This window comes from Hirundo rustica, chromosome 13, assembly GCF_015227805.2.
Source record: "Hirundo rustica isolate bHirRus1 chromosome 13, bHirRus1.pri.v3, whole genome shotgun sequence".
Classification (NCBI taxonomy): domain Eukaryota; kingdom Metazoa; phylum Chordata; class Aves; order Passeriformes; family Hirundinidae; genus Hirundo; species Hirundo rustica.
The window spans coordinates 17,955,053-17,981,147 of record NC_053462.1 but is presented as its reverse complement, the minus strand read 5'-3'; the positions used below and the strand labels follow the sequence as shown (position 1 = coordinate 17,981,147).

The 26,095-nt window shown below is 49.4% G+C and overlaps 1 protein-coding gene across 2 annotated transcripts in view; it reads left to right on the top strand.

Annotated features, from left to right (window-relative positions):
* IGDCC4 (immunoglobulin superfamily DCC subclass member 4) overlaps window positions 1–26,095 on the top strand; it is an 87,375-nt gene that overhangs the window by 30,952 nt on the left and 30,328 nt on the right. For both annotated transcript variants that reach the window (XM_040077787.2, XM_040077786.2), the window contains exons 3-4: window positions 5,940–6,081; window positions 11,012–11,145. In XM_040077787.2, coding sequence (XP_039933721.1) covers window positions 5,940–6,081; window positions 11,012–11,145 — 276 coding nt within the window. The remainder of the gene's footprint in view (window positions 1–5,939; window positions 6,082–11,011; window positions 11,146–26,095) is intronic.

Genomic DNA, 26,095 nt, shown 5'->3' with positions numbered 1-26,095 from the left:
AGGTTTGGCCAAGTGAGTGTTTCAGTCTGTGAGCACTGTTCTGTAGAAACCAGAGCTGCTGACGAAGCTTTGCCAGATGAGGGGAAAATCTTTAATGTTTGCAACATGTCCCCCTTTTCTGCTCAGAAGATGTTCAGCATGCAGTCAGGGATCCTGCACACAGGTATTGTTTGGGAGGAGGTGGAAGTCCTGGAGTAGAACAGCTGACATTAGTCCAGCTGGATTTATTTAGCTGCCCCTCAATCCCAGATAGCCTGAGTTAGGATATATTTATTCCCTTTTAGGGATGACTTACGTTGAAGTGTGTGCTGTGTCTCTTGCCCAGTGGCAGTGGGCTGTGTCTCTTTTATGGTCCTGGGTTTATTGTTTGGTGTCTTACGAGTTAGAACAGCGGAGACATCTCAAAATGGGGTGGCTGACTTAAATTGCCCTCCCTTCTCTCCTCCTGAATTTTTCCAGAGGAGCATACATGGGTGATGCCTCTCTCCATCCCCTTCTGTGTTTCTCCCAGAAATGGAAAATTTCAGGTGAACTCTTTTTCCTTGTGTGTCTCCTTTTATTACTATCTGCACAAGGAAAATGCTGCTTCCATGGCACACACATGCACCTGACATAACATATCTATTTGTGAGCAGGGGGCAGCGAGAGAATTGATTAATGAAATGCATCTCTCACTTCGATTTGTTCCGAGGGTTGGGCAGAAGCGCTTGCTCCATTAGCATTCAGCTGGAGCAAGGGAGGATTGTAAAGGTTTGCTCATTTTTTCCCCTGCCACTGAACACGGTCTATCCAAAGCTGGATGGAGTGGATGGACTTACTCTGTGCTGATTGCCTTGGGGACTGCTAATCAGGATGGGGCAGTAGAAAACCTGTTCAGCAGGTGACGTGTGTTATTCCTGCCATGAGCTTGTCCTTCTGACCTGCAGGTCCTTTCCTTCCCTGGGATGAGGTTCCCATGCGGGGCTGAGGGGCTCTCTGTGACACTGTGTCTGGCACTAACAAGTAGGAGCATTGGGTATTCATAGCACCTGCCTTGCTCAGCACTGGTTTGGTGCTCTTGATGTCATCTGCTGTGTTTCAGGTTTGTGGAAGTGCTCTTCTCCCCCTGACAAGCCCCAAAAGCAGCTCTGGCACCTGTGTGTAAGGTGGAGGTGGAGGGAGGGGATGTTCCAGGCAGCAGTGAGCCCAGAGGCTGGAGGAGGCCTTTCAGAGCAGTCAGGCTAGAGTGGTGGAGGTTGAATGGTGTGTGAAGGCTGTGACGGTGTGATGACTTACATCCTTCCACCGTGGTCCAGGAGTTCAGCTCCTTGGCATTTTGCTGGATAAACACTGCCCAGTGTTCCCTGGCACCCTGTGTGCCACCAAGGGACTCATGCCACAGTCCCCATCCACCTCGTGGCAGTGGTGGCCGTGGCAAATGGGGAGGAGCAAGGCTGTGAGGGCTCGTGTGCGAGGGTGCCTGTTAAATGAGCGGCTGCTCAGGCTGATACATTGGGTTTGCAGGTTTTCCTGAGCCCCACGTGCTCCCACACGGAAGTACCAGGGGCGTTATTGTAGTTGTGGGAAGGTGTAGCTTTCTGCCTGTTAATAACTACATTGATGAAGATTTGTTAAAGCTTTTAATTTAGCTTAAACATTTTGTGCAAGGGAGGTTGTAGAAAATTACAGTAATTGTGACTGTCAGATGAAGACGTTTGCTGTGCCTGGAGGGAATGGGCCAGCGTCACGTGGCTGCTGGCAGGGAGCACGGGAGAGGTTTGGAGTGTTCTGCACCTGGGGGGACAGGCCACAGCAGGAATCAACACACGGGACCTCTCATCATCCTCTCTCCACACGGACAGTGTGTCCTCTCTGTGGCGCCCTGCGTGTCTGGGATTTGAGGAATGGCAGACTAGGATTTGGTCTTGCTTTAAGGATTTATTTTATAGATTTTGTCCTATTTATTTTGTGAATTAGGGGCATAGGTGAGCGAAGGCCAGGGACTGTAGGCAGAGCCACGCTGGGCAGAAAAACTTCCCGTAGATGAATGCACAGGCTCTGGAGCATCCATGACTTTAGATGTGGCTTTAGCTGCTGTTTTGGGTAGGTGGGAAGCTGGTTCCTGTGGAGAGCAGGAGCAATCCTGTCCATATGGCCCTGCAGACAGAGGCTGTGCTGGCTGTGCCTGTGCCGTGCCGGGGGGCCGTGGCGAATCGCTCCCATGACTTTCTTTGCGTGCTCCCCTTCCACCCCCAGCCTGTTCAGAGGTGAGTTGTTCAGGGAGGGGTGGCCTGGGTGGTGTATGTGATCTCACTGAGGGCTGATGTTCTCTCCACCTTGGAAATCCCTCCTAAGAATTGCAGAAGGTACAAAGAGGACGAGCACACAGAGAGTCGCAGAGAGTCTGGGGGCAAAGCGCTGTGGGAGAGAGCAGCGAGCCCCTTTCAGAAGGCTGAATTCCTTGCATAGACTGCATTTTCTGCCTGGGGTGTAGTGTTGCTGGCTGGCAGCCTTTCCAAGCCCGCAGCCTCCTGCACGGATCACGCTGCTGGAAGAGGGGGAGGGTGCTGTGTTTCACCATCCTGCAGTCACCCCTGTGCTCAGGGCTAAAAGCCTTGGCACACACGGCTTGGCTCCAGCTGGGTTTAACATGTCAGCGGGGACGGAGCTGCCTGCCCCGCTCCTGGAGCCGCAGAGCCCGGTGCTTCAGCTGTCGCTGAGGGCAATTTGCTGTAATGCTCTTCACCTTCTCACCTGCAGAGGGTAATTTTTACTGAGTGGCCTATTAAGGTGTTCAGGATAATCAGTGCAACGGGGCTGGGAGGTGTTTTGTGGCTCAGGATGGCTCTGCAAGCTAAACCTTAGCTGAAGAGTTGAAAATAATGTTGAATGTGTGTCGTCTTTGTTTGCCTTTTCCCCTCTAGCATCTCCTATCCCTGCCTCCCTGTGGAAAAACCTCTCACTTTGCAATACTCCTGCAGCAGCCCAGAATGTGTTTGTGGGAGGAGAACAGCCCTTCCAAGGATCCTGTGGCTCCAGGGTGAGCAGTGTGTTGGAGCCTCTCCTGCACTGTGCCTGCAGTGTGTCCAAGTGGCAGGACCTGCTCTCCAGTCCTCTCCTCCCTTGTCTGATTGTTTTTTCTCCCAGCACCAGCTGTTTGCAGCACAGCTCTGAGTCACATTAGAGGTGCTGTACGTGTCCTGCCTCATCCATTGCACGCTGGTACTCCTGGGGATGAGAGAGGAGCACAAGGGATCGCAGCGTGCTGTGGTCCTGGCCCCAAGCTGGTGCAGATGCTTGTGGAGCAGTGATGAGCCCAGCCAGCAAATCTGTCCCTGCCTGACCCTTTCAGGGCTGACATCCAGGGGTCTTGCTCAGTCCTGCATCAAAGGAACTTTTTCACTTCTCTTGCCTTGATTTGGTGTAACTTTCTGGGCTCAGAAGATCTCAGTTGAAATTCTCTGTCCTCTCCTTCACAGAGGAGGATGCAGGCTGCTTCTTTCAGAGCCTGTAGAGGTGATCTTTTTCCAGCCCATCCCTATCCCCACTATCCCTAACCTTGTGCTATGAAAGAAATATGATGGAGCTGCTCTGAAGGCCACCCCTAGAGTCCTGAGACAGCACTAACAGACAAACCAGTTTGCTGGGCATTGCTAGGGTTGAAGCCCCAGCACCCTTGGACCTCTCAGCCTGTTGTGGCTTTGCCAGGAGCTTTGAGTCCCCTTGGGAAGCGTGGCTGTTCCTGTGTGCTGCTCTGACCAGGAGGGACACCGAGCTCCCCAATCAGGGTCACTGTTTGGTCACACCCCTCCACGTCCTAATGAGGTGCTTTTCTTGGCTTTCGAAGAGCCACTCCAGCACTGTGGGCAGATGCGGGCTGGGTGGAGGTAAAGGGCAGGATTTGGTTCTCAGCTGGGAATTTCAAGCTTGCAGGACCAGGTCTGGCAGGCGATAGCCAGGAGTAACCGGGACAGGTTAGCCAGGGAGCCCAGGAGGCCCTGTCACCTTTAGTACACCAAGATGATGCCACTAAATAATGAACAGCAGAGATACAGGTGATCCTGTGTGAAGCGGAGGAAACAGAAATGCCAACAGATTTCATTTTTTAGAAGGATTCCTGCCTCCCATCATGATCTTCCTGGGTACATGACCCTCCAGAGCCTGCTAAAATATTCTCATTGACCCCTGTCGGACAGAAGAGAGTAATGGGAAAGAGGATTAAGGGTATCTGCTGTCAGGAGAAGCTTGTTTTGATGGTGCCATCCTGAACATGCACTGGCATTTAGTGGGTTTTCTTTTAACTGTTGGGTTCAGCAAGTTTTTTTTAACATGAACTTAAAAGGTTTTGTAATTTGTAGAAATTGCTCTGTGGTAAAGTGGTCTGCAGTGTATATCTGAGAATACTAAAGCAGTTGGCTGAATTAAGGCCTCACATATTAATATATTTTTCAAATTTTTCCAGAAAAACATTTCTCATTCCATTTGTATTGAATCGAAAAACTAAATGTGGCGGACAGCTGGTGGGAGAATTTGGTCTGTAGCTGCTGTGGAGAGCAATGAGTTGCTTGAAACATGTGATAACTATTTAAATTAAAGAAAAACTCTAATGACAGCTGAGAATATGCCGAGGTTAAAATGGGTCATGCAAAAGCATTTCGTTTTCCAAACTGTACATTCTTTCTCAAGCTCACACTGCAATAAGGCGTGTATGTGTGTGCATGGATGTTTGTGTGTGAGAGAGATGCAAAGAAAAATTTCAAGTGTGGAGTCCTACAAAATCCAAAGCAATGATGGATGTTCTTGGAAAGCAGTGGTGGGACAACCACATAATTGTGTCTGAGGGCCAGGAGGTCACTTCTGAGCACAGTGCTGTGCTCGGCCCAGCATTCAAGTGAGGTTTTTGGCTGAAATTTATATTTATTGTTCCACGTTTGGGGTTTCTGGCACTTGTGTTAGAGCACTGTTGGATGGATTTGTCCAGCAGGGTGGGTTTCACAGCAGAGACAGTTTAACAGAGATGGATAAAGCAGAAGCCAGTTCTTCTGGTGGAGAGCGCAGGCTTTCTGCCCCCACCCAGGAGCCTCCATGAATATTCAAAACTCCACCTGTGACTGAGATGCCTTCAGGTTATGCTGTTGGTAGGACAGATGCTGACAGCCCTGGGGGAGGATTTCTGCTGCAGGGTTTTGCTGTGTGTGTGGAAGGGTTGGAAGATGAGGCAGCTGTGGATTGTGGTCCAAGAGCAATTCCAAACCTTAGTGTTTTGTCTCCGAAGCAGTTCAGCCTCTTTACTATGGAAAGACATATACAGAGAGAGGTGAACCTTGGAGAGCAAACAAGTGTCCTGGCATGTCTGAAATCTCTCCTCTTAGCAGGGTGTCTGGGTCCCCTTGGCTGCCTCCCATCTGCTTGAATAGGATGAAGTTGGTTTTTGCAGGTAGGAGAAAGAGGATCAAAACCTTTATGGGCTCTGCCTCTGGTCTCCAGCACTGCCAGCCTGTGGGCAGTCGTTTTGTGTAACTTGACATCTGGCTTGTTCTTCCTCCTGCCTTGTTTTAATTTCCTGTGGCTGCAGGAATGCTACAAGGCAAGGGGGAAACTGTCGTCTCTGGGGTTGTGGCATTTCCCCTCTGTTTCTCATTCTGTGTCCTTCCCAAATGGAGCAAGTGAACAGACAAGGAAGCAATTTAGGAAGGTAACTGCTAAAACATTGCCTGTCTTTCTCTCACACTGTTGCCTTAAGGGAGGAAATAAGGCAAGAAGCAAATTTACACATTGAAACCTTTCAGTTACTGTTGTTAGGATTGCTGAGGGTCTGTAGGAGCACAGGAAAGGGAGGAATTACATTTCAGGCTATCTTCAGGAAAGAAAAGCCTTTCTCTTAGCTCATACATCATAAAAGGTTTACATTTCTCAGCAGAAACACTGAGTTATTAACTTTCCTTCCCTTCTTTCCCCAGCATTATCACGCTTTCTCCAGCAGCCGGAGTCGCAGACCGTGGAAGAAAATGGCATGGCCCGGTTTGAGTGCCGCATCGAGGGGCTGCCCTCCCCTGTCATCACCTGGGAGAAGGACTATGAAGCTGTTCCAGCAGAACCCAGGTGACTGATTGCTTCCTCGAGTCAGCCTGAAAAAAAGCAAAGCAAAAGCTGCCCATTTAGGATGTTGAAATCATTCTATAAAGTGGTGGAATGATGAGAGAGGTGACAGAACAAGTTTGGACCTGATAACGAAGTGATGTAAGAGGAGGTATTCAAGGAGCTGAGAAAAAAAATGCCCATAAACACCTGAATAAAATGAATTTTCCCTCAAATATCCAAACCACAAAGGAAAACCAACCCTTGATATTGTGCTAGATATTACAGTGTAGAACGTGCACTCTGCAAAGGCCTGCGTGTGCCTGGAACGGGGCATGGCAAGGCATGGACTGCTTTGGCTTGTCCTCCTGTGTGAAATGACACAGAATTCGTTGGGGGATTGGGGCCTGGGGTGAGGAGTATTGACCTGGGCGTACCCAGCTGGACTCCATGATGTGGATTTTCTTTGATTTTGGTTGTGGTTTTAATGGGAGGCCTTTCCCTTTGCCTTACTCCCAAGTTTAGACACCATCTAGTAAAAGACACTGAATTTTCTTTTTCTGGAGGAAAGGGGAGAGTCCTGCAGCATGATACTTTTTCCTTAATAAAAGTCAGTTACAGAGGAGGGGATAAACCATTAGCTGGCTGGCTGTAGACATAACTTCTGCAGGGGACCAGTGCCTGAATTGTCCTCTAGTTCTTAAAAACTCCTTGTCTGTTCTTCAGAAGGAGCTGTTTCCCTCCTGGGGAAGTTAATCCAAGTGGCAGAAGAGGGGAAAAAAAGAGGGGGGTGTTGGAGGGGGGAAGTTTAGAAATACTTTTGCAGCAGTGACTGTGTATAAGAATACCCACTTACATCCTTGAGACTGGAGTATAGAATCTAAAAGTTCATAGGAGGCTTTTGCTTTGTAATGAGAAGAAAATTAATAAAAAAAGGAAGGAAAAAAAAAAACCTCAAAAAAGAAGGGATTGCAGGGAGAAATGTGTCATAGATACAACGGCTTTTTAATGAGACAGCTCGATGGATATTGTGAAATTACTTGCTCAGAGATTGCTTTCATCACGGGCAGCCTGAAAATTGTTTTCCTTGTAAAAGCCAGGCCATAATCTCTGTCTGCAGATCTTGCTTTTTAAATCATGTTCTAGCTAATATGCTTTTTCAGAAGGATTTGCTTTTTTTGTTGTTGTCTAGTTGTTGTTGGATTTAATATAACCGGCTTTCGAAGGAATTAAGTGAATTCCAGGAAACGTTGGCTGCCAACCAGAGCTCTCTGTTACCCTCCCTGCATCGTCCCTAAGGATGGGATCTCAGGCTGGCCTGATTACTGTGGGCTCCCTCCTGTGAACACTTCAGATGAGGCTGTGAAAATGCAGCCCTTTGGCTGGGCAGGTGTCAGGGTGATGATTTCATATTCCAGAAGAGCAGGGCTGGGAGGGTGTGCAAAGTCAGGCTCAGGGACTGGAGGTACAGCCCTGGAGCAGTGCTACTACCTCAGTGTTTGTGATTTAAGAGGGATACAACAACCATGTTGCTTTTCCTTTTTCTCTCTCTTTTCTTCCTGTTCCCCCCTCTTTTTCCTTCCTTTTTCCTCCTGCCCCTCTGCTTTTCTTTGTTGTTCTTACCTTTGGGCACCCTTTTCAGCCTTTGCCCCTGGATGCAGGTGTCTAGCATGGTGCCATCTCAAAGGTACTGAAAGCTGAGCTTTAAAAAGCGCTCAAACAACCTAAAGGGTACCAAAGTGCTGATTGCTGTTTTTGGAATACCTTTCCTGTCTCTCTTCCAGACAAAAATCTCAATTCCCTATGTAAGGCACAGATTATTTTGCTGTTCTGGCTCTGAAGTACATTGAATAAACAGAGTCTTAAATCTGCAGCAGCTGCTGAAAGGTGGCTCACAAGATTTCTCCAGATTGCAGTTGCTTGGGGGTGTGTGCAACATCTCTTGGCATCATCTCAGGTTTAGGTGCTGGCTGGGTTTCACATCAGGCTCCAAATTGCTGTTTATTTTCTCTAGAGCCAAGATGAGCACTTGCTGGGGACTGGAAGTCTTTGGAGGTCTGCACAGCAAATCCATAACCTACAGACCAAGGGCTCTGCAATCACAGTATATTTTTCCACATTTTGGCTGAGTGAGGGTTTTATCTGCGTGTAGAGTTTATTTCTGTGCTGTGTCAGGAGTACCTTGATGTGTGAGCAAAAGGGCTTCCAAGCTGAGCCTACAACAGAGCTGCAGGTTCCTCACTGTGCTCAGGACTGGTGCTTTGGGCACCTTCAAAAGGCTGAAGGGAGGGTGTGCTGGCAGCTTACTGGGGAGAAGGTAAGAAAAGGAATAATGCCGGGGTATTCTCTGAGCTGTAGGGTTGCAGGGTTTGCACACGAGGCAGTGGTGCTTGATTTCAGTTCTTGAGCACGGCCCTGGTGAGCAGCCCTGAGCCCCTCAGTGCTCTCAGGGAAGGGAAGAGCTCGGTGGTTGTGCCCTGTTGTTCTTGCTGCCTCTGGGGCTGTGGTTGTTGGCCCTGCTCTGAGTGTGCTGTCCTTCAGTGTAATCCAGGTGGGGGTTTGCCTTTCCTCAGTGTAGAGGTGAGCTTCCCTGAGGTCAACAGCAAAACTCCTGGGACTGCCAAGGTTCCAGCGTTTCTGTTGCTTCCAGGCCCTTTGTCTGTCCTTTAGTTTTTGTTTCCTGCGTAATCCTTGGTGAAGGTGAGCAGACAAAAAGATTTGCCCTTGGTGTGCAAGAAAAGCTCTGACAACTGTCTGCTCTGAGTCATCAGGCAAATTTCCTTGCAGGGAGCCTGGGGATGGTGCAAATGCCCTTGCAGGCTGCCTGAAGGCTTCTAGTTCAGGGCTGCTGGGACCCTGAAGAGCTGGAGGCTTTGTGAGCAGCAGGGAGAAATGGTGGATAGAGAAATCCTGCTTTTCTTCCCTCGTTGCTTCCCCAGCAGAGCAATCCTCACCGCTGCCGTGTTTTCCCAACAGGATGGACTGCACTGAGTAGATCTACCAGTGGTGCTGAAGAGACTGTTTCAAGCTCTTTTGATGAAGTCTCCTCATTTAATCCCCTTGTTTCCATCTCCTGCTCTCTTCAGAGATGCAGTGTAGCCTCAATGCTCTGGTCTAGTGACCCTGCTCTGAGAGAAGAAAGGCCACAGACCAGAGGCCTGTCCCAGCCTCAGTGAATCTGTGATACATCACTGAAGCGTCTTTTTGTGGCTGGGAGATGCCCTGCCTGGTGTTTGAAATATGTTGATATTAATTACAGACTCAAATAGCAGATGCATGACAAAAATAAATATTATCGCAGTGGGAGGCTTTCCCACCACAGAGCTGAAAGGATGCAAATATTTGTCATCTTTCTCCTGAGTCCTGATGAGGCATCCTGATGAGGGCTTTTGGGTATCACCTCCTCTGAGGTCTTTTGGAGCTTGATCCTGAGCAAAATGTCTTTGTAAGTAGCAGGCATGTGGCTTTCGGGATGTAAGGCATTGCATTTGTGTAGGTGGGAAGCTTCAGCCACTCGGTGTCTGTGAATCAGGCTGTAGGATTGTTCCAGTGGAGACAGAATAGTCACTGGAGGAGCTCTGGTAGCTCTTCTGTCTTTATCAGCTGTGAGGAGGACGAAACATGATGAGCTCAACTGCAGTAGCTGAGGTCCCGGATCAATGTAAGCCTCACAGAGGGATATTTGTCTCTGGAACAGGCTGCTTGGGGCAGAGGAGGTGTTTCCATGAGCGCAGATTTAGGATAAATGTCTGCAGGAGCAGGCATGCTGTTGCTGACCGTGGCTTGAATGCAGCATGAGTGACCTGTTAAGGTTTTTATGGCTCCGTGATCCTCACTCATGGCACTCCAGCTGTCTCAGCACTTGGAGAACTTGGAGAACAGTTTGGCTAACTGTGATCTTTGTGGATGGCAGGACTGGCATTCATGGTTATAACTTGTCTTTGTGCTGTTCCTTTGGAATAGCTGCTATCCCTCCCCTTAGCAATTGCCTTTGAATGTGTCCTCTTCATAATGAAGACTGATAACCCAGAGCTGCCTGTCAAACCTCGGCAGCTCTGTTTATAGAGACTTGCAATTAAAAATGGATCTCATATATAATTAAAAAGGATCACGTAGGCTTTGCGCCTTGCATTCAAGAATAAAGAGGCTGCCATCTAGGAATCCAGGCAGAAAATGGAGATGCTGACAGCCCGCTCTTACTTTTATGCTAATTGCTAATCATCTGCTTTGTTCAGTGTAATGCAGCAAGGATTGTGTTCATGTCGTGAGCAGTGTAGCCATTTCGCTCCATGGAAGTGTTTCTCAGTAGCATCCCATGGGCAAATCAGGGGATACTGAATGCTCAGCTGTGAGTTTATCACCTTGTGAAAACCAGAAACTTGTGGGAGAAGGAAAAGAATCACTGCAACCCAGAAAAGGTGCAGGTTCAGGTGGCTGTGTCCTGGCTGCTTTGGCCTGTGGAGATGCAGCTGTGTATCCATTGGTCCCTTTTTGTGTAGTTGAGGTGCAGCAAGAAAAAGATGATGGTCAGGCTTCTTTGCAGTGTGTTTTTTGTCTGGCAACCAAACCTTTGTAAAAAGTAAGTGCTGAAAACGGCTGTAGCATGTGCTCAAGCCTGGGGACATCTACAGTTGTGTATATAGAAGTGTGAGTGTGTGGAGTTGGTTTGTACTGTCCAGTTGGTTTCTGTCAGCAAAGTCCTCTTAGTCTGGTCTCCCAAAAGCAGCTTGCACATTTGGAAGACTCCGAGGTGATGGTGAGGTCTGTACCTGCTGCTTTTTGAGAAACCACGGGTTGGATTGCTCAGGGGTTCCCTCATCCCATTCTGCTGTCATTACCAGGATCTGCACATGAGAGATTTTCCAGAGAAAAGGAAGGGATAAAAGTGCTTTGGGGTGATGAATATCTGGGGTAAGGCATAGCCTGTCTCACACTCCTCATTTTTGTTACTCAGGTTTATAACTCTTCCCAATGGTGTCCTGCAAATCGTGGACGTGCAGGAGAGCGATGCTGGGATTTACCACTGCGTGGCCACCAACGCCGCCCGAAAGCGCTACAGCAACGACGCCACTCTCAGCGTGGTGAAAGGTGAGGAGCTGCCAGCAGCCTCCTGGGCTGGGCACAGGTCTGCCAGGGAATCCTTGTGTGTGGTGGGGGAGCTGGGCTCAAATACCAGAGACCATCTCCCCTCCTGCTGTGGCTCTGCACGTGGCCAGCTTTGGTTAAAACTTGCAGAGAAAGCATTTCATGAAAGGTTTCTCTTTGCTGTGATGGGATAAGAAAACTGTGTTGGGAGGACTCCTTTGTGCTCTGGGGTGATTAGAAGGGATTAGAAGGAGGTGATTAGAAGGAGGCAGCCCATTTGCTCCTTGGGGAGGGCAGCATTTTTGGTGATGTTCTCCGCAGTGCCGTTGGATGGCAAGAGAAGCAAGGGCTGACATGGACAGACAAAAGTGCTTCCCAAGCAAGTTGAGAGAAACAGTTGGAGGCTGGAGTAGCTGGCAGGACTGTGTCTACCCAGCACAGTCCAGAGGAGGCTGAGCACAGTGACATCCAACTTGTGTTCTGTGTCCATATTGCTGATGTTCTGCTGAGCTCCAGAGATCTGTGTGGTGTTTGGGAACAGTCCCAGCTGGATTTCTCCTGCTGATACACGCCTTTGGAGCAAGGCTTTGGGTGTGAGCTGTCCTTCTCCTCCCAATCTGGGCCTCTGAGTGCATTTTCCTTTGTAAGCCAAGAGTGCAGTGGGCAAGTCTGGACATGAGAATGTAGCTGAGAGCATGAGTGCAGTGGGGGTCTCCAGGCTCCAGCATCCTTCCCAGCACACCTGGCTGCCTCCCCAGCTCTGTATCATCCCTGTCCTGCAAGAGGACAGACTCTCCAGGGCTGGGAGTCTGGCTGAGCTGTCCCTTCTCTGGGGACAGTGCCCCCTGCCACGTCTGTCTCCTGTTCGTGCTGACCCCCGTGTATCTTGCAGGCAGCTTTAACCTTGAAAGCTCTGAAATCCTTCTCAGCCTCTTTTGTCTTTGTTTAGGATTGAGTTGCTTGGCATTCTGCTCCCAGTGTATTTTCCCAGGCATGGCTTTGCTGTTCATCCATCAGCAGGGAGTGTAATTAACTGTGGAGCCTGAGAACACACCTCTGATCAATGGATTGTGTCGTGGAGGTAATCTGGGTGGAATCTGCAGAGAATTCGGGAGCGGTTGAATGCTCTGTATCTAATTGCCAGCCCCTGCCAGATCCTCTGTGTGTTTAATGCAGCACAGAGCCGAGGGGAGCGCTTCCTGTGGGCACTTCCACACTCCAGAGACAGCTCCTGGGTTGGCTCTGGTGTGCTATTGATAACTAATATCGATCAAGCTGCAAAGGTGAATTTGATGTCCTTGGCATCATAACTCATTCTGCATAATTGCATCTTGTAGCTCTGCAATGTTTAATCTGCTTTGCAAATGGAGGCAGTGGAAGAGGTTAAATGGGAAGCGTTCCTTCTGGAGCACCAGCCGGCCCGAGCAGATTTCTGCCTGGAGTTCTCACCCAAATCTCTCTTCTGCAGCACCACACCACCCGCTGGCTGCTAAAACAAATATGTGAGGTTGAGTTTTTCACCAGATTGAGCTGATAGTGATGAAAAACATGCCTGTTAAATCTCAGGGGGTTTTTATAATTGGGGAGAAGTATCTCTGAGACAGATGGGAAACTGCAGTGACCTGTGCAGGCTGTAAACTCCTCCATGAGTGACTGGCGTGCTATTGATCCTTTTTTGTTTCAGCACTTCACCATCAGAGCACATTTTTGGATGCCTGGACTGACTTGAGGAGTCTTTTCCTCCCTGTTCAGAAGCAGCTGATAATAGTTGGTGTGAACTGGTCAGGCAGAAATTCTTTCCTGATTGTGAAAAATAAAACCAAACTAAACCAAAACAAGGAATTCTAGGAAAAAAATAAAACAAAGTAAACTGAAAAACAGATAACAAAAGAACAACAGACTGAAATACAGCTATTTAGTGTTGCTTTTTTGGAAATTCAGGGACCAAACTCCTGTGTGTCTGCAGAGAGGAGCAACTAAACTGCTTCTTCCCTTCCTTCTCCTGACTAGGGACTCCTTTGTGCCAAGATAAGGTGACAGTCCAGCCTTTCAGTCCCACTGCACTGCCAGGGCCCCTGGAAGAGGTTTGTGCACGGGGACCTCGTGTCTCCTTACCCGCTGTCCCACTGGCAGTGCTGTGTTATGATGCTGGAGGCTGTGCTCCTGGCCGATTTTGGGGTCTTGCTGGTGATAATGCAAATGTTTCCAAGGATCAGGCCTGGGAACTTTTTGTGTTCATGTCTCTGCCTTCCAGACAGGGCTGGATTTGAACGGGCTGTGCATAGCAAAAGAATCCGTTTCCCTATAGCTCTTCTGCCCAGTTGTCCTGTTCCTCCCCCCCTTCCTTATATGATGGCTGGGAATTGTTCCATCTCCCTTATTAAAGGCCTTTTCCCAGTAAAAACAGCAATTAACACGATCCCTTTCTATCATATCTGCACAGCCTAAAAACCCCAAAAGTGTCATTTTCCTGGGCAGTGTGACTTGCCTGTCCTGGGGGGAATTCGGGCTGTGCTGTGTGTCCGTGGCTCAGCACATGCTGGGGCTGCAGATGTTTTGGCTGTGCAGACTTCATGGTGCAAATTTCCAGACCTTCCCTGGGGAAGCAGCGTTTGGAGCTGGAAGGGAGGAGAGCAGACGGGACAGCGGGATGCAGTCACACGGCCCTGAAACAGAGCCTGCTGCTGGGACAGGGATAGCTTGGGTTTTCCCCTTGGATCTCCACTGCTCCCCAGCGGACAGAGCACCAAACACCTCTGGCAACTCTGTCCCTTCACCCCTCACCTGGACAGGTGATGGATGAACACTGTGGCTCTCTCTGCCAAAAAGGGCATTAGGAGCTGGCTGTGGGATGCTTTCCCAGGCTCCAGCTGTGCATGCTGCCTTTCCGTGGGGTCAGCTGTGTCTTGTTTCTTGTAGCTCCTTTTTCTGGAAGCAGGCTCTGGAGCCCTTGTAGATAAAGAACTAATTCCGTGTGTGTCCTGGTTGTGTTGCCAGGTTTGTGACATCCACACGGAAGTGTTGCCACGCTTCACAGAGCAGCTCTCAAAGAGGAGCAGCAGAAGGGCTTGGGGAACGTGACGTGTGGTCTCATTGCCTGTCACTTCGCTTTCCCCCTCCATGTCATGAACACTCCTGCTCTTTGGGTGTTTTCATGGGAGTAGGGGCTCCCTCTTGCTGTGTTGCCCCACAGCTGGCACAATGTAGCACAAGTAACAGTCAGAAGTTGTGCTGCTGCAAGAACAGTAAACTTTTACGAAGATTTGATCTCCTCTTCTGTTTTTAAATGTCACAAGGAATGTGGCTCCCCCTAATTTTCATTGCATCTTCCCCATGGAATGAATGCTGGGATCTCTTCTCTACAGCTAACCCAAATTTCACTGCCCTGCAAATCATCCTATTAGTTTTAGATGCAAAGCATTGGGAATCTTGAAAAAATTGTCATTCTTCCTTATTTTTTAATCCCTTTGGGTATGTATTAGCAGTGTGGTGTCCCCCAAGTGACCTAAAGAAAGTTTAAAATGTTGGCAATTTTAGAATAGAGTAATTTTCTCCTATTGGAGTGGGAGAAACAAGTTTGAGATCCTGACCCCAGAGCTCCTTTGTGTAGATCTCAGTGGTTGTGTCTTTTCATGTTTATTGGGTATTGCTGAAGGATTGTCAAAACATGGTCCTGGGAGCCAGGACTCCTGGCTTCTCTCTCCCTCTCTGTTGTTAGGCTACAGAGGAGAATCAGCTCCTCAATGTTTAAATTTCTGTGAATAGGGGGTAATGTAATAAATAGCCTTGGAGTTCCTCTTTTGGAAGAGATGGAAGGTGACTATGGGCATTTGGTGCTGGAGGACATCTAGGGGCACGTACAGCAAGAGGTGTGCACGTGTATCTCAGTGTGGGTGTGGGATTTCCCCTCCTTGTCCCCTCTGGACCCTGTTCCTGGTCTGTGCGTGTGGGGTGGCCCTGACTGCTGTGATGTGTGGGGAAAACCTTTGCCTCAAACCAGGCTGGCAAGAATCAGAATGCCCCTGTGCTGCAATAATGCAGGAACTGGAGAACAGAGCAGGGTGATGGGTGGAGGTCTGGGCTGAGGGAGCCGTGGAGGAGTCTCCCAGCAGCTGAGCACATCCCCCGCGAGCTGGGATTTAGTGCCGTGTTATTAGAGATGACACTGCGAGATTGCCGTTGGCAGAACATCATTTACGCTGACAGTTGTAGCAGCTTGCTGCAGCAGTGTCCCAGGAAATGGATTTTTCAGCCAAATATTTGTATGAATGTGATAACAGGGACAGAGCTTGGAGGCAGCTAAAGCACCTTCAGGTTTTTTGTTCTTTTGGCGTTTGTGCTGCAGTGCCTTGTAGGTACCATCGCAGAGCCTGGGACAGGGGTGGTTCCAGCTCCAAAGGGCTGTAGGAAAATACAGCTCTTGCCTGGGATGAGCTTTTAGGGATGGAGGGGAAGGTGGTGATGAAGTGAGCAGCACTCACAGTTGGCCACCAACCTTGCAGAAACAGACGTGCTGTTACCACAAGTGGATTTTCAGTCCAGCATGTGCGAATGACGTGCTGGATGCTGGCTTGGCACCCAGCCTGAGCCCTGGCCACGTGCTCTGCTCCCCTCCCAGCTTCCAACACAGGTACTGGGCAGCCAGGAGGCAGGGACTTTGGATTTGTGTCAGTGCTGCTCTGGGCTGACCTCCCTGGCTGCAGCTGTGCGTTGATCCTGTGTGTGCTGCCATCGCCAGTGAAGGGCAGCATTAGCCAGAGTGGAGGGATGGTCCCACCTGGATCGGGGTGGTCTTCCTCCAGCAGGAACCCATTGCAGGAGCAGCAGGGCCCTATGTGGTTGTGAGGGCAGACCTATCCACAGCTGTGTGTGGGCATGGCATGTTCCTTCTGGGAGGCATGAGTTGTGGGAATGTGTCGGGAGAGAAAGCGTGGGGTGGGATAACACAGTTGCGTTTTTGCTGTGAGTTGTTGGCATAACCTCTGTGTGGTGCATCACCTCTGGAGAAGGTGACATTCCAGTTCCAGCCTGCAATTGCCATGTTCCTGTTCCGTGTGCCTCCTGTGCTGGGCACAGAACTGTCACTTTTCCCTCTCTCCTTTTAGCGTCTCATTTTTCTTTGCCCTCTGGTCTCTCACTTCACTAGCAGTTAGGCGGGGAACTGCTCTCCACTTGGCATCCCAAAAGCTCAGCCATGAGGACTCTGTTTACAAGTGTTTTGCAGCTCTGGTTTCCTGGGAAGCAGGTATCTGAAGTGTTTGCATAATGCATCCGATGGATTCTATAAAATGCTGTTGCTCCTGCCTGTGGCAGAAGGTGCTAAGCAAGCCATGGCAAGTGCGAATTCAGAGGATGGCAAGATCAAGGAGGAGGCACACAATATTTCTTCCTTAATAAATAGATCTTTAAAGCTAGAAGTAACCTTCTGCCTAACAAGCTGTAAACTTTAACTCCGTCTCACTTTACTGAGCCTGTCACTGCCGGTGGGTTTCAAGCACACATGGAACAGGATTCAGCCCGCAGATACTGGGTGAAACTTGTGAAAGGTTGGTGCAGACATGTGTCAGGCACCCATCCAACCACACAGCTCTGCTTGGCTGGGCTTCCTGCAGGGCCAAGATGCCCTACAGGGTGCATCACACCCCTCACACGGCCGAGGGAAAACTGCTTGTAGCTCCAGTGTCAGCAGCCTGCTCTGGGAGCCCAAGGGGAGTTCCAGCTCAGCTGTCTGTGAAGTTCCATGGGGCTATGATGTGCCACAGTCCTGACAGCTCCAGCAGCCTGCAGTGACAGAGGGTTTGATACAAAATGCAGAGCCCTCACCTCCCATTAAGCACAACAGCTAAGCCCGGGGATGGCATTGAAGTGAGTGGCAACAGAGGTGTCAGGGATAATAGAGCAGAACAAGGGATGTATGGCTGGGAATAGGTGAGCTGTTTCCAGGTCCTGAGGGGAAGCTGGTCTTATCCACATGCAGTGGTAGCTGTGCATGATGTTCAGAGCTGTCAGATGTGGCCAGGCTCGTGTGTACCTCTGCCTCCAGCTCCTGAAGACAAGGGATATCGGGATTCAGGCATGGTTTGTGGTCCTCTGGTGTTCTTCATGTTCATCTCTTACTAACCCAGGTCTGCTGCAATTTTGAGGCTTCCTGAAATAACAGCTAGTGTTTGGTAAGGCTCAGACTGAAGCAGGGTTTAAGGAGCAGGTTCCATTCAGTTCTCCTCAGAGTCCTTTGGTGATGGTGCAATCCTGTGGTGCACCAGCACATCTGCACTACAGGGATCACACCTAGCCTGTGCTGGAGGGTGTGGGGCAGGCTGTGGGGAGGCTGGAAGGGAGTTGGAACAGAAACCATAATTAGGTCAGCAGCTTGCAGTGGGCTGTGGGACAGGGAGGTTGATGTGGTTGGGCTCCTGATGACACTTAGTTAATTATTAATCCTTGGTGTTACAGCTGTGCCTCAGCAGCTCTCTGAGGTCGAGGGCTGGCGATGCCCTCCAGCACTGACAGCAACCAGCAGCTGGAGTGAGGATGTTGGAAGTGTCTGGAGGCATAGCAAAGCTCATGGTGGTGTCTAATCCCATTGTTTTTGACATGGGACAGACATGTCCCTGTCTCCAAGACCCACCAGTACCTACAGGGGTGCTGAGGAACAGGAATGGGAGGAGTGGGCCTGGGTCACAGGGGAGGCTGAGTCAGGAGCAGAGCTGGGCTGCTTTGAGCACTCATTTGGATATCTTGGATGCCAGGGATTGCCCAGAACGCAGCTGGGAGTTTGCCTTCAGTATCAGAGATGTTCTTGCCCAGCTCTGTTTCTGGGGCAGCCAGGGGGTAATGCCGAGTGGGTTGTGGACAAGAATGCGGAGCAGGAAGAGAGAAGAAGGATGGGATAGGGAGGGGCAGGTGGTGTTATCAAACTGTCCTAATGCACAGCCTTAGATCAGGGTTCTCTGTAGCACCCAGCAAAAGGGCTTTGACAGGATCTGTGGATATCAGTGATGATCTTTCCCCATGGAAAGCCAGCTTTTCTTCCGGACTTTTCCTAGAAAAACAGATTTGCATTGTCGTCCTGAGTGAATGCAGATGCATCCATCTGCTTTTAGTTCTCCCTTCCAAGTTGGCAGTCTCAGTTTGCTGCCAGACTGTGTTACTGTGGGCTCCCAGCGTGTTGTGTGTTCGCAGCGTCGCTTGTGGGAAGCATTCTGTGTACCTGGCATCAGGGAGACCGTGCTGCAAGATCCCTTCCCAAAAGGTTCCTCTTTTCAAAGCTGCTGGGGACAGTGGATGGCTGCTCTGGCAGAGGGAATGGGGCAGAGCAGGAGCTGTGCTCACAGAGGAAGCAGGTTGTGCCCTCCTGCACGGTGCAGGGCCTCCAGCCTCGTCGCTCTCTGCTGTCGCTGGATGTTCCTGAATTGCAAATGGATCTGATGTTACAAATAGATCTGAATTGCAAATAGATCTGATGAAATAGGTGTCAGCCCCTGGGAAACATCAGCCTCAGAGCAGGAGGAGGAAGTGACTGGAGTGAAATGGCTCCAGTCACTAAGGCAAGGTAAGGAGGAGTTTCGGAGTGACTTGTGACCCAGAGTGGTCTTCTGTTGACCATGTCTCTGCGTCATTTCTCAAAATAAAAAAGCCCTACAGCTTTTTTTTTTTCCTTCGAGGTTCCTCATATATCATCCTGGAAGGTGTTGTGCTGCCCTAGGATAATGGCAAAGAGAGCTGGTGTAATAATGGTTAAAAAGGCATGAGGATGTTCCCACTGAATCCCAGAGGCTGACAAGCTTATGTCCCCAGGGCCATTTCATGTTTACTGATTTGGGGGGTGTTTATGTTTAAATCACAGTTACTGTGGCTTTTGTTAAGGGTCTTCTGATGCTCTCTGGCTATTGCTTTTGCACCTTCATTTTTGTGAATAACTGCTATGAACTGTGAGCAGATGGAGATGCTGAGAGATGTGCCTAGAGCAGCACAGTGAGTTAGTGCCAGAGACCATGGGAGTCTGTCCTGAAGCACTGGAGCAGAGCCTGGTCCAGCAGGGAAGCTGGGACATCATCCTGACTCGTTGTCAGCCATGGGACATTCCTGGTGTACTGTGGAGATTCTTGTTGCAGCGGTGACTTAACAAAACAGCCTCTTGCGGCCCTTGTTTTTCTAGTCCCTGGTTTTGGCAGCTGCATGAAAATGGCTGGAGCTTGCGGTGCTTTAAGGGCTCAGCTTGAGCAACATAAGCTCTCTGGGTCTTAGGGTTAGGGTGGGAGGCTGCTCTGCTGTCCTCCACACAGAGACACTGAGGTACCTCTTCTCCTTCCTTCACTTCTCCTTGGCCTCTCACCTGTACTCAACTCCTCTGTACACTGACTTTCTTATAGGGAATTTGTTTGCACAAAAGTCTGTGAAAATGTGCCAAGACAGGCTTATTAATCAGTAATTACTTTCTAAAATGATGACACTATCCATGCTGCTCCAACACAGTCCTGTTAGGTCTCAGCATCCACTGTGTCCTGAGCTGGGGTTTGCTATTGCCTCTGCCCCGTCCCAGCTCCGTGGGCTGCTGCTTCTGCCTCCCAGAACCTCTCCGTGATGTATCTTGAGGCCTCTGAGACTGAGATGCCTGATGGCCTGAGGTGTCCAAGCCTTTGGGCCGTGGCAGAAGCCAGAGGAGCCGCAGTTCTCCGAGCTGCGTGCAGTGCTGCCTGGCCGCAGCTGCCGGCACAGCCCCTCCTGTTTATTTTGCCTGGCTCCGGCTCGGAGCGGTGCAAATGGAGGCGCTTCCAAGCGCTCTGGGGAAGCGAGCAGGAATGCGTCGTGCAGTCTGGCTGGCTCCCGTCCCTCTTGGCGTGATGAGGAGCAGTTCCAAACGCATGTACGCAAACAGAGAGCCAATGTTGACAGCTTTACAGGAGCAGGAGTGGTGGGCAAAGCACACTCCGACTGCTTTGCAGCGCAGCTAAATGTGCCCTGGACGTACAAAACTCCATAGCCTGAAGGATCAAGGGTTTGGGGGGTGGGGGAAGAGCACCCTAAAAATCCAAGGCAATTCCTGGAAATCTGCCACTCTTTCTGGGCTTCTGGTTACAGAGAGTTCAGGGTGTCAGCTTGTGGCTGAGCTAGTACATTAAAGGATTTAATTTCTGGGCTGAAATCTGTCAGCTGTATAAAGAAGTTGAGAGGAATGAAAGAGGACTGCCTGATGGCCCCTTTGCCTGTCTGGACTGGGATCTCTGTGCTCCCAGGGCTTCCAGACACAGACGTGGAACTGGGGAAAATGTTGGACAGGCTGTTTCTCAAGCCAAATGAGAAGCTGTTCCTAGAGCAGCTTTTCCTGCCACACTCTGTGGAGACACCCCAGAAGCTGTGGCAGGTGGTGGTCTGAGGAGTGTATCCAGGTAGTATATGGATGCTCTTCATCCAAACTGTTTAATCTCACTGCATCTTTTTTAATCAGAGAACTGTACTTTATCTATTAAATTCTCTGGTTTTCACGTATATGCGAACAGCAGAGGAGCAGGTTTTCTGAAGTGTAGGTTGGACCATATATTTTAGGATATCTGTTTGCTGACTTCTTTGTTGGGGATTTTGGGATCGTAGTTTGAGATACAAGTGCTGTGTGTGGAGGTCTTTTCAATCACTTTTTAGGGCTATTAACTTTGGTGTTTTAATCACTTACACATTTCTTTGTGTGCTGCTTTAAAGATAACAGGATAGTCACTGCTCTGCTGCAGCACCGTCCTAGTAAGGAGGAAGAGAGACTTCCCATTCCAAAACATGGAGAAAAATTCTTCCCTGTTCAGCTTTTCAGTTCAACGTTTGCATTGACAAATGCGTAATTGCTTACAAAACGTTTGGAAGACATGAATGAGGTAAAAAAACGATACGAAACTGATTTATTGAGCTCATCTGTATTATTGGGCAGAAATAACCTGTTACTCCAACACACTGCAACCTCTGCACTGTCTGTGCTGTGGTTTCTGCTGAGGCACATACCTAAAAAATCCTGTAAGGCTTGGGAACCAAAGGCTGCAGAGGAGGAATTCTGAGAGCACTGAAGTTGGGCAATTGAATCTATTATCTTGTAACCAAAAGTCATCCCATGCTTCAATGGCAGGAGAACAGAACTTGGATCCAAACTGCAGCAGGCACTGATATAGCAAGGGTAGGAGAAAAACCCCAGAAAGTAAATGGTAAGTTTCAGAAATTATATGTGCTTGCATTTGGGGATAAGAGGAGGCAGGTTTTGACTTAGGACACGTGGGAATGCCTGATTTAGGGTGTTAAAAGGGCACCACTCACATTCTTTACTTATGAAAAGTCCCTCGTGCCAGTCCTTTTCCTGTTCACAAAGCTGTGCCTTGCCATTGTCAGGTGAGAACAGTTAGAAAAGAAGAAATTGCTAAACATGCTCAGCTGTGAGATCTGAGATTGTTTATATTGCCCCCTAAGCAAATATTCCATAGTGTTTGGATACAACCCAGCAAGAGTCTTGCCTAGAGATTTTACATGCTTGTTATCCTGTCCTGAAGTAGAAATAAATTACAGATAAATTTCCAGGGTGGTGTAAGGAAGGAGAAAGGCAGGTCTGGAGGATGTTTTCCTCCTCCACAGTTGCTGTCAGCTTCTTCCCTAACAATCCAGGAGGTCTGTGAGTTACCCAAGAAAAGGGAGAGAGCTGGGGAGTGGGAGTAGGACATGCTCCGCAAACACAGCGCCCGCATTTTTGAAGGTGTGTGCTTTGCAATGGGTAATTTGCTCCTTTATTGTCTGCAGAATAACAGCAGTGACAGCATTGACTTTCTCTAATGAACAGCTGCTCAGTGCTAGGATCTATTCCCAGAGGAGGCTCACAGGGATGAATAAGGTTTCATGCTCCTCCTCCAGAGAGGGTGAGAAAGTTCGCAGAACAGAAGACTGTTGCTTGATTGTCAGAGATCTCCAAATCTTGACCTGCTGACAGCTGAGAGCTGAATGTGTTGCCATGCAAGTCATGTTTAACCTTCCAGCACTTTTGCCAAGGTAGGGTGTTCATGGAATCGGGAGAGAGGTGTTAGTTCCCATCCAAGAAGTCATCCTCTTGTCACTGCAAACAACCGTCACAAATTGGCTGAACAGAAAGCATTTTCCTCCTGTTGCACTGCCTCAATTCTATGCTGATACTCTGCACTAACAAGAGCAGGGAGGTGGGAGAGGATCACTCTTGAATTATGAATGCATTAGAGACAGAGCCAAGTTATGAGCACTTGGAGCTGGAAATCACTGATGGATGTTGTAACTCAAGCCATAAGCTCAAATAAACATTTTGAGCTTTGTCCCAAGCAGCTCCCCTTGGTGCCTCCCTTGACATCCCTGCTCAGAGTTCACCTTCGCTGTGAGATGACACAATTGGATTTGCAGAGATTGGGCAGTGTGTCTGGCCACTCACTCACAGGTTCCCTGTGCTCCCCTCCCCACCTCCTTTTGGATTTTTAATGCTTTGTTGTATTTCCTCCGTGCCTGCCCCGAACCCAGCTCCAGGCACTGAGTGATGCCTGTGAGAGCAGTGGTACAACAAAGTGGAGCACTCAAGGTTTGGCCTGACTCCCCTGTCTCATGATAGGAAAGGAGAAAAACACATGAAGTCCTCTGTAGTGTGAGTCATTTGGAAACAGTAGAGTGCAGGCAGTATTTTGAAATAATTCTGCAGCTGATCAGTAAGTCTGGGCTCTTGGTCTGTGGTAGCACCTTTGTTGTCTCCCTGTGCAGAGGTTAACAAACTGTGCAGGAAGAGAGCTGCCTTCTCAAACCCTTTCAGTGCCCTGAGAATTTCCCTCGGTTCTATGCACTACTCCCAGTGATCCCAGAGCCATTCCCGGCACCCCATAGGTGTTTTTTCCAGTAAAAGAGAGTAAAATTGATCCATCTGATTCAGAAGGGCAGAAAGTCCACAAAGGCTTCAGTGGTGGAGAGTTTTGATGTGAATCCATGGGTTGTGCCTTGGGCTGTGCAAAGCTTTTGCCTGAAGCAGCTCTGCTGCTTGGAGAGACAAAACAAAGCTGGCAGAGAGGGAGAAATCTCAAAGCCCAAGTTTTAAATAGCAGCTCTGTGAAAGCTTTTAATGCCCCAGAGCGGCCAGCACGGCGCAGGTGCATTCAGTGACCTGTTTTGTTCAGGCAGTGAAAGATGTCTTGGAAAATGCAGCTCTTTTTTTCCCTTTGCTTCTGACAATATTCCCTCTTGATCTGAAATTGTCTTAATGGCAGTAGAGACGAAAAGCCTCACGTTGGTTTTACTCTTTGATGTGTGTTGGAATCCCCTGTGTGGAAGTTTCCCCGGTTAGCTGAGTACTGTTCGTGGGAACTCCTCAATGAGACACAGTTTGTAGGGGTGAACTTGCAATCCATTGTGTCCAAACAGCCTAGAGAGGTGGCAAGGGAAAAATGTGCTCCAAAGGGGCTCGGTTTGAAGAGAAGCTTGACTTGTGGACTTGCTCTGGGAGACCCACAATGTAATACAGAGCTGGAGAGAATTGTGTTTGTGTGTGCAGGAAGTGTAAGGGGCATTCATCCATGCGCACACCCTGGAATGCACTGCGAAGGCAAGCAGAACTGTTTATGTTTGTAATACAATTTTCAGTAATAATCAGATATGGGGCCTGGAATAAAGTGTTTTCCTAATAGTTTTTCAAGGCTAAAACTCTCCTCGTGACTGACAGCACCACCAGGCAGCTGTCAGGGACCAAGTGATACAGGACAAGTGCCTTCAGGTGAAGCTTCTGTAACCTGTAAAGTGCCTTTGCCAGTCAGGACCTGGGGCCGTGCGCCTGATGGAACAGATGAGTGTTTAAGTCATGTTTGAGCAGCTTTCTCTCTTTCTCTGCTCTGAGCTTGGTAGAGAAAGCTGCTTGGAAATCTGGCAGGGACTATATTACCATCTGGCTGGTGTTATTTTTTTTTACTCTAGATTTATTTTTCCCCCCAGCAGTGCAGAAAAAGACAGTTTCTTGCACACAGACGTGTCTCAGCCATGTCCTGCCCAGCCACGTACGTGGCAGCCAGTGGTGTTGAGTAAAGAATCTCACTCCCAGGGTAGGCTGGAAGTCCTTCCATGGATATTCCTGCTCTCAGGATGTGTGGTGTCTGCTGCTGCCCTGCTCATTTGCATCAGAAGCTGCCGTGGCCCTGCAGGCAGTGACTGGTGTCCAGGGTGGGCAGATGGGGCTCGCTGAGCCCTGTGCAGGGTGAGCTGTGTGGAGGTGTGTGACCACATCCAGCCGAGCTCAGCACAGAGCAGCTCCTCACCTGGCTCCTTTGCACCACTTTCCCCAGCTCACTCATCACAACTCATTGGGTTCTCCAGTGTCTTTCCAGCAATGGCTGCTGTAAAACCCTTTGCCTTTGTTTCTGATGCTTTTTCATGTGTTTCCTTCCAAATCCTGGCTGGAAAGCTCCTTCTTGTTCCTTCTCCAACGTTGCCTCATCCTTCTGTGCCGTATGGGGTAGAGACCTCGCATTAACAATGTGCAGAGCAGCTTCACCTGTCAAGCTGAGCTTCACTGGAATCCCTGTGCTCAGTTCTTGTCCAAGACTAATGATTACTTGTGGATTTTAGTGCTTTGTTGAACTAGAGCTGGAGTTAAAAGAAAGCTGATATTGCAGAGAAGCCTTGAATTTCTCTGATCCTTGAGCTTACGTGCCTGGGGTGGAAGCTCTCGTGCTGGTTTTTGGATTAAACCCATTTTCTGTCTCCATAGTTCAGAGTGAGCAGGATTTTAGTCTGATTGTCAGCGAGTTCTCAGAATCCATATCTGCTGAGTCTTCTTCCTGTCCCTGTGCTGTTCCCCAGGTTGTCCTGCTGCAGCCAGGCGTGCTGGGTGTGAGGCTGAAAGCTGTCTGTGGATGTGGACGATGGGAGCAGCAGCAGACGTGACAGAGCTCCTTCTGGAGTTCTCCTTCCGGCCAGCCCAGAAGGAGATTGGGTTTGCCTGTCCACACCACCCCCTCTGTGCAGGGCACTCATTCCACTGGAAGGACAGCTGGCCTGGCACTTCCCTGCCCCAGGGCAGCTCCTCTTGCTGGTGTTTTCCCGGGGCTGGGATTGCAGGTCAGCCTGGTCCGGCCACTGCCCCAGGTCAGGCACTGTGGGCGCTCCTCGGTCTCTGCTTCCATCTGCTGGACAAGCACTGGCTCCTGCTCTCTCCGTGTTTCCCTTGGTGCCTCAGGGATTCTGCTGGCTCCTTTTGACTGTGCTCACGTAACAGTGGAGGTGGAAATCCTATTCACGCACGTATGGACTGCGAGAACGTTTCAGTGTGGAACCAATGCTTTGGCAACGCTGCCCTGCTTAGATTGACTGGCAGCGAGCCTGGGGCTGGGCTGAGCCCAGCACATTCAGGGCAGCCCTGTGTGGCCTCCTGCCATGCAGGCAGCTCTGCCTGTGAGGCTCAAGCTCCTCTGGTTTATGTCCCCAAGGAATTCAGATATGAGGGAGTTGTTTGGATGCCGCAGGAATGGCCAGTGAGGGTCTCCAGAGGTGGCCAGAGCAGGTGCTAGAGGACAGCATGTAAAGAAACTGGACAGGGAGGATATGGTGCTTTCCTTGGACATCTCCATCAGCATCTGACAATCAGGGTCCCAGTCAGGAACATTTTGGGCTGGGGACTATAATGAGACCATATTTAACAATCCTGGTAAATGTGTTCTGTATGAGCTTGTCTGAATCTCTTGGTTTTGAACTCTGCAGCGTGTTGATAAGCTGAGTTCAGAAAGGTCCTGCTTTTATTTGTTTGAGACCTGCTGCCAGTAGCTTTCATTGCAGGGCTAAGTGTTACTGGTACTACGTGACTCTTCCATGTAGGAGTTATTTCTCCCTTCATGAGGACAACAACAAAAGTGTCCCCCAGAGTTAGCGATATTTGAGAGAGCTGGAGGAACTGGTGAGGGTCATGAACAGTCTGGTCTGCTCAAGAGTGCTCCGGTTG